Source organism: Mesitornis unicolor, unplaced genomic scaffold, assembly GCF_000695765.1.
Source record: "Mesitornis unicolor isolate BGI_N332 unplaced genomic scaffold, ASM69576v1 scaffold13770, whole genome shotgun sequence".
Classification (NCBI taxonomy): Eukaryota; Metazoa; Chordata; class Aves; order Mesitornithiformes; family Mesitornithidae; genus Mesitornis; species Mesitornis unicolor.
The window spans coordinates 19269-31220 of record NW_010159126.1 but is presented as its reverse complement, the minus strand read 5'-3'; the positions used below and the strand labels follow the sequence as shown (position 1 = coordinate 31220).

Here is an 11952-nt window from a genome sequence, read left to right as displayed (position 1 = left end):
CTGCACTAAGGGAAATGAAGCCTTCATAAGGCTAAAATTAGCTGATATGCATGGCTGTCTTTCAGAGTACTGCTGCCTAAAAGTCAAACACCTCTCGATAGCTAAATTTATAAAGCCTTGAGGAAAGATTTGTACTTTGTGGATGTGTGCATTCGCTGCCCACCCCTCCCCACTCAGTTTCCTTCATGAAGACTTAGCCTGACAGCTTTTAAACATAACAGCACACCAGATAGTTTCTAATTTAGGTGGGTGACTTCTGTGTCTCAGAACTCTCACTTAATAAAAGTAAGGTATATTTTTTGAACGTGGAATAAGAGTTATAAAGATATGACATACTGGTTTGGGCTGGTACTTTCCCTCTAGTTTGGCAAGATGATTAAGGAAAGGCAGTTTAATCATGACAACTACATAAAGCTATTTCACATGAACGAGGCAAAAAAAAAAGGCTTGCTTTTTGTTGAGAATGATCATGTTCAAGTTCATAGATGGCTATTTTAGTTTTAATTCAGCCATTTTTTTTTCAGCAATCTGTACATTGCTATTACTATATATATATTTGCATATAAATCTTGCTTAGGATTTAGAGACAGAAAAATATGACATTTTTTCTGAGGCAACTTTAATTCCTGTTTCCAGGTTCCTTAATTCTGTTTGACATACTGTCTAACCAGAAGGACTTGGCTTCATCTGTAAGCAGTGCACCATTCTCTGGTGTTAATGGGACTGCAAAGGATATGGCTGTTCATGATAAACAGGTAATTTGGATGCTAGTCTATCCAGGCAAATAAATCTGATACTTTCAACCACTTTTTCTTAAGTTTTCGGAATTTATTAGCTGAAACACAGTTTTGGGTTCTGAATAGTGTGTTTTAACATGTTAATAGAAATGTGCGGTTTTGTAAATACTGTCAAGTCTCAAGACAAACTATTTGCATCTCTCTAAAGTTCCAAGTAGGCCACTAATGGGATTTGATCATGAACATCAGCTTTGACCCTTGTGGCCACACAACTTGGTCTTAGCAGTATCTGATTGGTGGGGAAGATGTGTAAGAGAGAGAGAGAATCTCTCTGTGTTGAGGCTAGAAACAGTGAGCAGTTGTTCAATTAAAAGGAAATATTTGTTTGTGTGTCGGAAAGCTCAAGAAACCTTTTGTTTCTCTTGGTAATTTAAAAAATATATTTTGCTGGCCTATTATTAGTGGAAATTCTGTATTCTGCTTTATTAAATATGGGCATAAATTTACAAAGCTTACATAATAATGTTTGTAAGAGAAATTAATTCACCTTGTATTTACTTGCTCCATATTGGCTTTTCACTGCTGCATGATGTGATTCTGTTTCTGTGCTGTTTTGTTAAGACGACTGAAGACACCAGTTCCTTGGGCTCCTCCATTACTACTTCTGGTGATGACCTCTGTGAGCCTGAAGTAGACGATGATGTTCCGACTTTGCAGAAGACTCTGGAAATGCTCAGTTTGTCAGAGTATGCAAGCACGTTTGAAAAGGAGCGAATTGATATGGAATCTCTGGTATGGTCATGTTCACTTGATTTATGGAGATTGCCCAGGGTATGGAGGTTAAAGTTTGGGTTTTTTGTGTATGGTTTTGTTTTTCTTTTTCTTTGAGTTTAGTGTACCATGAGGTATGAAAGCACCGCAAAGGGAATAATTGTTGTCTGACATGAAGAATAAATGCTATATGACTTTTTTCATGGTTTTTGTTTTCTCTCAGTTATTTCAGGGCACTTTGTATCATGTTGCCTTATTTTTTTCTGTAATTTCTGTAGCTGTATAAAATTTCTTACCTAATTCATAAGTCATTGTGAATAAGAAATGATATCTGTTACTAGAAAAGTTATAAAGTATGCTTTGATGTGTGGGTTCTTTTTTTTCAGCTGATGTGTACAGTTGATGACCTGAAGGAAATGGGGATACCTCTTGGACCAAGGAAGAAAATAGCTAATTTTGTAAAAGACAGAGCAGCCAAGCAGGTAAGTACAATTTCCAGGAATGAAACAAAAAGTTGTTAAGCAAATGTAACTGGCTTCCTTGCTGTGGAGTAACTTGTACTCTTGAACACGCTTGTTAACATCATGGATGTATTAAAAGCATTTTGACAACTGTGAAATAAACTTTTTCCCCTTGTTTTGAAACTTGTCTCAAAAGGAACAAAAGAAAGCAGCAGCAGAAAAGAAAGCAGTCCTGGCTGCCACGCTGCAAACTCAAGAAGATGCCCAGAAATCAAAGGAGACAGTTACTTCTGTGTCCCCTTCAGAGTCTGGTCAGCTGCACTCAAAGAGGAAGCTTCCAGTTGGTGCATGCGTTTCTTCTGTCAACATTGACTACGAGTATTTTGAAGTTGGAACTGGCCAGGTGAGACTGCATAGATGCAAATGATTAATTTTAACAATGCTGTCCTTTTTCTTACTTCTGGTTTTATTTTTTAATGTTGATGACTTTGTGCTACTTCCCTTGATTGTTGTACAAAAGTTGCCCTGTGGTGGGAGAGGGGGCTGGGAGAAGGGGTTAGATTACTGAAAAGCAAAACTTACTATAACAAAGATGCCACTGCAGTTCATTTTTTTCCTTCAGCAGTGAGTCAGCTGTAAATACAGTTCTGTTTCAGACACAGATATATAATATTGAAGTATTAATATGTACTAGTAATGTACTGTTAGGATGGAAGAGGGCAATGCAGCTGAAACTCCCTGGAAGTACTGTGAGCGTGTGGTTGAAAAACAACTTGTTTTTGCTTCCTAGCTAAGCATTATATCAACTGGCTGGCAGTTCTGAGAGATTATATATGTGATTTCTCTGTGGTAGGTTTCTGTGGTTTACAGTGCATTGGACTTTGAACCAGATATTTTCTTTGCTCTCGGTTCTCCTATTGGTGTGTTCCTTACTGTGAGAGGTGTGGAGAAGATTGATGAAAACTACAGGCTTCCTACCTGCAAGGGATTCTTCAATATCTATCATCCAGTGAGTAAGCAGTGCATTTGAGATTTGATTTTAGTTGATGTGTCTGACCACAATGCAGAATACTAAGTTTTATCCTCTGAGTATTACACCTCCTATTTCCTTATGTACACTTCCCAAAACACTCTTTTTCTAAAAAAAAATGACCCAACTGAAATATATATTCCAAATATTTGTGGTCTTTACTGCAAAAGTGAAATAGAGCTGGCTGTATTTTCCATACGTAGCATTCTAGATATGGATTAGCTCGATAATATTTGCCCTGTTCATTTTCAGAACATTTTTTTTTCCTTCTTCATTAGTTTCAAGCCACTCTTGTAGATTTTTATAAAGTGTTTCTATTTGGGCTGTTTACACGACTTTTCTGAGTTTCCAGTTTAGAGTCTGGGAAATTTAGAAATCCTTAGAGGTTTTGCAGTGCATGCAGTACATTTGTCCTCTTCTGTCCCATCTTGTTTAACAATTAAACAGTGACATGTTGGTAGCCATCGTCAGAGTGCAGGAAAATTTTGCTGCTCTTTCAATGCTGTGTTTCCTCTTTTAGAATCTCCGTCTGTAGGAGAACAAGACTTAGTTAATGAACCTGCTTAATCGTACCATTAAACTGAATGGTCGTGAACTGTGTTCTTGTAAACTGGAATAGAACAGAATTCAAAAATGGTTCTCTATTACATAAATAGGGATTTTTTTTCCACTGAGATGTGATAATTAGAATAATTTCTAAGATTACTAAATGTCAATGTGTTGTTTCTCAACAGCTTGATCCAGTAGCTTACAGGTTAGAACCAATGATCGTTGAAGACATGGATTTAAAACCAGTTCTTATTCCACATCATAAAGGCAGGAAAAGACTTCATCTGGGTAAAAAGAAAACTTCTTTCATATATATATATATATATATCTCATTCCTAATTTACTCATTTGATGCATTAGAATACTGTAAAATTTTAAGAGACTAGTGAATGTTCCTGGATATCTGACTCCATGTTTATCCTGAACATCAGAGAGGACTTCTCCCAGCCCCATAAGTTGGTCATTCACAATTGCATTCAGGTGCAGTAATCATAATTCCTCCAGATTTGAGCTTCTAATTAACAAAGTTCCATTTTAAAATTGCTGTATATCACTTGTTCCCCTTAATTTCTAAGATGATGTGAAACAGAAACTAAATTTACTTGTTTCTTTTACCTTGTCCCTAATGACCACCATGAAGGGTTTAACCAGTGCTTCTTCATTATAGGAAATGTTGAGGAGAAAGGTGGTTCTGTAGCCATTGGTGGGCAGGGGCTGGATTTTGTTGCTCATGCGTACACACCACATCAAAGTGCTACACTTAAACTTTGCATTCCTTATATGGAAAGTCAGTTTTGCTGTACAGTTGACAGTAGTACAGTTGTACAAGTTCACAGAGCCCTCCTGAAAGCCTTTCTTCAGGCACTTGGATGGAGAAATTCTGCAGCATCTCTACTTTCGATGAGACAATTCCTGAGCTGTAGCAGAATTACAGGCTAGAGTTGTCTGGGAGTGCTTCTCCAAATTCATTGCAAGAGACATTGGGAGCTCTTCCGGTCTCTTCTGCTGTGCTGGAGTTTGAAGCCAGTCTCTCTATAATTTACCTTTAGTGTAGGATGTTAGGAGTGATTGTGGATGGTGGTGGTGTTGGGGGCTTAGCTGGTGTAGCTGGTTTTGTGGACCCTTCTGGACTTGGAGGCTGTTGGACTGTTTCCTGTACTATTAGGTGATAACTCGTTGACTCATTCAGTGAGAAGTCAATTGTGTATTAATTACATTTCACCTAATCTTATAAAATGGAATAGAGAAGCAAGAAACACAAGTTCGTGATGTAGCAGGCCTGTTTTCCCTAATAATCTGGATGGTTTTTGAACAGGGTTTCATCCTTCTGGTTTTAGTTAATTTGAAATCCTTTAACTATGGTGAATTTTTTTTTGTTTTAAGAGTTGAAAGACTCTCTGTCTCGTATGGGATCTGATCTGAAACAGGGTTTTATTAGCTCTTTGAAGAGTGCATGGCAGACCCTTAACGAATTTGCACGTGCTCATACATCTTCAACTCAGCTACAAGCAGAACTGGAGAAAGTAGCTAACCAAATTAAAGAGGAAGAAGAAAAACAAGTGGTAGAAGGTATGTGGACACATTGTTCTCTTTTTATAACTTACGGATCTCAGATTAGTAGAAACTTGAGTATCCTTGTGTTTCCTTGCTATTGGTTTTTCTGACCCTATTAAGGAGGCCTCTGTGCTATTGGGTATTTAAATATAAGACCTGCTGCTGCATTTTTTTTTTCTTTTAGGAAAGGAAAGGTTTACAGCTTTTAGTGAAGGCTATTTTAGGCTTGAGTTTGTATAACCTTTCAACTTTCTGTTGGAGGGGCAGGTTTCTAAATCAGTTATGTTTTCTTTCCTCTCTGGGCAAATGAATACAAATAAATATTTGTGAGATTTGTTCACTTCAGTAGTGTTCCACTGATACTTTGGGATGAGCTAAGGAGTGTTTACATATGAGCTTTAACAGAAAAAAAATGCCGTGGAGGAAAATCAATTTGAATTGGATATAACTATTACCCCTAATGATAGCAAGGGTGGGCTTCCCAGCTATGAATGAGCTGTCGGTGTTTAGTAATGCTGGCTTTGTCTATACTTACACAGACAAAACATTCCTTCCAGTTCAGACTGAGGATAGTGATGGACTCTATGCAAGGGGGATGTAAAAATACATTATTTCAGGTTATTTGCCTGTGAAATGACTGAATCTGTGTATAAACAGTGGGGTTCGTTTTTAAAATTGCTCACCTGCTACTTTATGTGAGCTGTTCTTCAAACAAACTCTGTTCAAACTGTTGTGAAAGAAATAAGCCTATAGTTCCAGTAACCTGTCTGAATTATGCATGCTATTCAGTTGAGGCTGTTATTGTTGTGTTATTGCATACTTGGAAATTATAGCAGGGAAAATGGGTACTATTTCTTGGTTATAGTCAAGCAGGCGGTGCTTGAAAATAGTTTAAATCTTAAACTCGTTAATTTTAGCTGAAAAGATCACTGAAAGTCCAGACCCTCCAAAAGATGAAGACTTTTTGGCGAAGGTTGGAATGCTAAATGGAGGACGTCGTATTGATTATGTTCTACAGGAAAAACCAATAGAAAGCTTCAATGAATACCTTTTTGCTTTACAGAGTCATTTGTGCTACTGGTAAGATGAGATATTTGTGATTCTGTCAATACTGTTTTTCTGATGTAACTGTGTATCTTTAAATGTTGGTAATGATATGCCTACCATTTATCTTACTCCCTGCCTGTTATTAAATAACTGTTAATAACTGCCTGTTATTTACCTGTGATAATTTACCTATATGATAATAGCTAGAATCATGTTTCCTGTGTTGAGTGTGTTATAATGAAAACTCAGGTGATCTCTGTCTAAAATCATGCCCTAGTGTTTAACTTCAATTATGTTTTGACAAAAATAACTGGTTTTATATACACAGATCTATTTTTCAGGCTACTGCTGCTTTGGGAAGTTAAACATTGCAAAAGGACCAACCAATTATAAAAATATTACTTAGAGGACCCGAGTGTTCTGGGTCTTTGTAATCTTTGAAATGTTTGGAAAAGATGATGGTCGAGTTGGACACAAGTGCCTCGTCACTTAATTCTGAAGCAGCCTCTTGTTTGGAATGATGTTGCCTTCCCACACAGGCATAGTGTAAAGATAAATCTGTTGTACTCTGGATGCTCAAGTGTTAGGTTATTGAGATGATTCGAGTATGAAGGTAAACAGTATCTATGGAATGTCAGTCTCAAGGTGTAACATCTAGATGTCACTATTGGCTAATCTAATTTCAAACTGAATTCTGTGGTAGCACAAAGTAAACACATCTGTTGTCCTGTTTGCAATAAAGACATTGCATACTGATCTCTTGAGCTTTGATACTCAAAGCACACACCTTCAGCTGCAATCCTTTTCAGAACAAGGAGAGATCCATGAGCATTTTGACAACTGTGGTTTTTCAAATGAAACTATTCATGAAGGAATTGTATTAGACTACAATACGTAGTAAAACTTTATTACATCTTCATGTTGGAATGAAATTGCTGGATATTGATGCTCTGCTATCAAAGATTAACAAAAGGAAGAAAAAAGGCACAGTGGATCTTCCTGTACATTTGGATGGTTATGATTTACCACCTGTGTACAGTAGTTGCTTATAGGCAGTACAGTTTATAGAACAAGCAGCAGTTTGATGTTCTCATGTAGTCAGAGCTGCAGTGCACCATTGCCTTATCTGGATTTGGATTTACTTTTTTGTAGTAGCTTACATGTTTCAAATGGGGAAGATACAATTCCATTTATAGGAACAGCAGTAACTATTGACCTGTTATATTTGCCCTTATGAGTTGCTATCTTTTTTCTTTTTTGGTATGTCATCGTATGCATTTTATTACTGTCATAAAATGAAGTACTTGTGAAAATACAAAAGTTTTGTGTATCTTCATGTGCAAAGGATGTGCAAAGCATACTTTTTATGAAGTATCGAAGCTGGGGTGTGAGTTGCTGAGCTGTGTAAAACGCTGTTGCGGGGGGAGTAACTGGTTTTGTTACTCGTTAAGCAAAACACTGGGCTCTTGTTCTGAGTTTAGCAGGTACCACGCAAGTGGTTGTTTGCACTGATTTTGACGGTTTTGCTTTTCAATAGCTACTAATTTTTAGAAGCAGGCACTTTTCCAGAGGTTAAAATCTGGAAATGAAAGCATTACCTGCAGGATCGTACTGAAGCTGTTAAGCTCAGCACCTGAGCCCTGTGCTGGCGGTGCCGTTCCACCTCTACACTTGGAGGAACCTGGAGGTTTTTTCCACAAGGCGGCAGTCGATCACTGCCGGGTTTTTAAGAACTCCTTCTCATAGCTTTTTTTTGTCATTCAAGTAAGGAAGACAAGCGCGATGATTAGTGACCCGAATATGAGAGGGGTTTTTTTTGTTTTTGAGGTATTTTTAGGTGTGGGGTTTTTCATTACTTTTTTTAAGGGGTTGCTGGGGAAAGCCTTAAATGAAATGATCTCTGTGTTAGAGCAGAGCTTTTGTGTTGATCTTCTTGCTTGCTTGCTTGTTTGCTTGCTCCTTTAGTAGCAGAGACCATCAAGAAATGTGGTTGCTGTCTCTATGCTCAATTGTGGAAAATATCTGTAGTCCCTCAGCTTGCACATCTGACTCTGCCCTGCTGCTCTGTAAATGATGCTCCTCGCATTTGGAACTGGTTCCTCAGTTCTGACTGCCTAAATCTCCTTTACTGTTTCCCTGTGTAATTTATTTGAAAAAGCACGGGAAGCTGCCCTTACCCAACAACTCCTGCAGCTTTGGAACTTTGATAAAATTTGCCTGTTTAACTTCTTGTTATTTTTTACAGTGGTGTTACTCATTTATACTGGTATTGTTTATGTGTGTCTAAGTAACGTTTTATAGATAAATAAGAAAATTGAGCCTGTCTTAAATTCAGTTAGCCTGAAGCTTTGATTTTTGAAAAGGGAAGGGAAAACGCCAACTTGGAAATATGACACTTAGATTAATCTTTAAATTATTTGAGAACTTCCTTACTTTTTAGTGGGAAGGAAGAGAGGAAGACTATGGCCATTTACTATAGTCTATTTACAAGGAAGTGCTGGCCAGTTGGGAGAGAAGAATTAGAATATTGCTGATAGGACTGGCAAGACTGAGATTTGACATTGGACTGACAGATGCAGTGGAGCAAGGAAAGGAAGAAAGCCCTGACAAGTAGAATGCATCCTTGGTGACAAGAAGCGAAGAGGTTATTTGAGGAGATTTAAGCCAAATGAATAACATCAAAGAAGTGGATAGAGAAGGGGATTTGAAGTTGCAGCCATAGTAAGTTAGAGAGCATGGAGTGGGGGAAAAAATGCAGGAGAGAAAGGTAAATGCATAGGGTAGGGCTTATAGCAGAAATAACCCAAAACTGATGACAAATTGCAGCTCAAAGGAAGCTGGTAGTGGTAAGGCCATGTTCCTGAAAGATAAGGACTAGGGCAGTGGGTCTTGCAGACATTTTAGAGAGCTGCAGTGGGATGAACGGTGGCTTACAAGGGTTAGAACATGGACCATACCAAAATAACACTTCTTTTTAATTCTTTGTAGGGGCTCTGAAGACACTGCCTTGCTGTTCCTCAAAGAAATATACAGGACTATGAATATCAATCCTGAGCCACAGCACTAATGTACAGAAACACAAATTCGTAAGTTTGTTCTAGTTTAACTTATGTACTCGTATTAAATTCAGCTGTAACTGAGGTATCTTTACTTTCCCATTTTCCTCTGCAGTTTAAATTACGAAGCAGGCAGCTGCAAAGTGTCGTTTTGATTGCAAGAACAATTTCTGGACTTAAATGCAGGGGAAGTCCTCAAGTTCTTTCCTCCCTTCATTCTCAAAAGATATCTGATGTTAGTGTTTAGTATGAGATAATGATTACCAGTACAAATATGCCAAAAAAATCTCTATCATGTTTCTCCCCTAATTCAATTGTTCAGTGAATGTTCAAGTGTAGGAAAACTTGGTGATATTGGACATGATGAACCTTCATTGGCAGTGCAGTGGATTAAAGACCACCAGTCTTCCACCACCACAGTGTTCCAGAGTTGTAATGTGCATGTTGTAATATTGGTTGACCAATTGTGCACATGTATGCCAGAAAAGAAGTTGCTTCTCTGCTAAGAAGGTGTTAAACATTGACACTAAGAAATTACTGAATGAGAGCTTTATATATGTCAGTATTTTATTATCTTTGTATAACTTACAAATTTAAGTAGAAAAGTGCAATGATATAGCATGGAAGTTGGTTCACTGTGAAAAGAAATTAAATGCAGAATGTAATTGAGTCTCTTAGATCTGAAATATACTTGCAGGTATTTTTATTTTAAGAAATGTGTGTCCTGAACGAGTATCTGCGTTATACCAGTTTGCATTGCTGGATGTTGTAGAAAAGGCTATATTCTCTTTTGAGAGGCAAGGAGGAAGAAATATGCACATTGCCTTTTTGGAATCATACGACAGGATAGTTTCTGATGTATTTGTCCATTTTTCAGAAGAACCGATAATGTCAAGGTACATAAATACCCAGTATGAAGAGAAATAGTTGATATTTCAGAGGAATATTTTTAGCTATCTTTACCATACGGTTTTAGTAGTCTTTTGTAACAGAATGCTTCTGATGGTCAGTAATAGCATCTTTTTAAAAAATGAAATGTCATGGCTGATCAAATGCACTTTTTAAAGCTTGGCCAAATAACAGGAAAGAGGCATTGTTTGGCTGCACAGCTCTGACAGCGCTGTATCAGTTACTACAGCGCCTTATGCAGACTCTCAAGTCACAGTTGCAGAATTGTTTTCTCTGCTTTTATTTCTTTATGACCACTTAAGGTGAGATCATACAAAGCTCATTGCTACAGAAATAACTTTCTGCCTCACTGCGGGGGGAATGGGATGTGATAATTTAGCACCACAAAGCCAGGAGTGGGTTTGACTAATGACCTATTAGAGTGCAGTGTAGGGGAAAGGGACCTGGGGGTCCTGGTGGCCAGCAGGATGACCATGAGCCAGCACTGTGCCCTTGTGGCCAAGAAGGCCAATGGCATCCTGGGGTGTATCAGAAGGGGGGTGGTGAGTAGGTCGAGAGAGGTTCTCCTCCCCCTCTACTCTGCCCTGGTGAGACCACATCTGGAATATTGTGTCCAGTTCTGGGCCCCTCAGTTCAAGAAGGACAGGGAACTGCTGGAGAGAGTCCAGCGTAGGGCTACAAAGATGATGAAGGGAGTGGAGCATCTCCCTTATGAGGAGCGGCTGAGGGAGCTGGGTCTCTTTAGTTTGCAGAAGAGGAGACTGAGGGGAGACCTCATTCATGTTTATAAATATTTAAAGGGTGAGTGTCACGAGGATGGAGCCAGGCTCTTCTCGGTGACAAACAATGATAGGACAAGGGGTAACAGACACAAACTGGAACACAGGAGGTTCCACTTAAATTTGAGAAGAAACTTCTTCTCAGTGAGGGTGACAGAGCACTGGCCCAGGCTGCCCAGAGAGGTTGTGGAGTCTCCTTCTCTGGAGGCATTCAAAACCCGCCTGGACGCCTTCCTGTGTAACCTCATCTGGGTGTTCCTGCTCCGGCAGGGGGATTGGACTGGATGAGCTTTTGAGGTCCCTTCCAGTCCCTAACATTCTGTGATTCTGTGGTTTGTTGCTTTGCTTCAGCAGACACTGGGATAGTTGTGTTTTCACTGAGAACTACGGCCGGAGGATGGTTTAGCGGGATGTCACACCATGCAGCACAGTCAAGGATGTCTTTGTGCTTGTAACACCATTAGAAATTACCCAGAACTTCTCTCAGCACTTGCTTGGCTGAACAGCATTTGGGACGAGGACTCAGATCCCAGAGGCTTTAATGACAGAGCAGTTAGGGCCCACTGGGATGCACTTACTGACAAGTGGTATCTGGGGAAGGCTGCACACAAGACCAGGATCTTTTTTACATAAGAAGAAATGTCTTTACAGATGCTGTGTAAAATTCTGTTGTGTAAGTCGTGCAATAGGAAAATTCACCCCCAGTGGTAGACAGCAGTTAGGTAGGGATGGCATGTGGGGCTTTTTTTTCTATCTTTTTTTTTTCTTTTCATTTAAGACCTTCAAATGTAAAGGAAGGCAGTGTGACAGTAATGGATTATCCTGCAGTGCCTATGACAGCAACATCCATCTACCTATCTAGAAGTAGATTATCTGAAGAAACAGCCTTTCTCTCTATCCTTGGCCTGCTCAAGGGAAAGTATAAATGCCAAAGGTAGCTCTGGGCTCCCTCTTCATACCTTTCATATTAATTGATTTAAATGCTGCGACCTGACCACTTCCGTGCCTTGATGTGCAGAGCTACTTCTTGCTGTCCAGTTGAATTTCATGGTGTTTACT

General features: G+C 38.9%; 1 protein-coding gene across 1 annotated transcript in view; it reads left to right on the top strand.

Moving 5' to 3' along the window:
- Window positions 1–9216, top strand: part of SEC23IP (SEC23 interacting protein) — a gene marked incomplete at its 5' end in the record, with an annotated part of 15925 nt that extends 6709 nt beyond the window's left edge. The window contains 9 exons of the mRNA XM_010185705.1: window positions 637–755; window positions 1359–1529; window positions 1895–1990; window positions 2166–2372; window positions 2823–2978; window positions 3734–3836; window positions 4932–5117; window positions 6020–6182; window positions 9138–9216. Of these exons, the coding sequence (XP_010184007.1) occupies window positions 637–755; window positions 1359–1529; window positions 1895–1990; window positions 2166–2372; window positions 2823–2978; window positions 3734–3836; window positions 4932–5117; window positions 6020–6182; window positions 9138–9216 (1280 nt within the window). The remainder of the gene's footprint in view (window positions 1–636; window positions 756–1358; window positions 1530–1894; window positions 1991–2165; window positions 2373–2822; window positions 2979–3733; window positions 3837–4931; window positions 5118–6019; window positions 6183–9137) is intronic.
- Between the last annotated feature and the right edge of the window lie 2736 nt (window positions 9217–11952).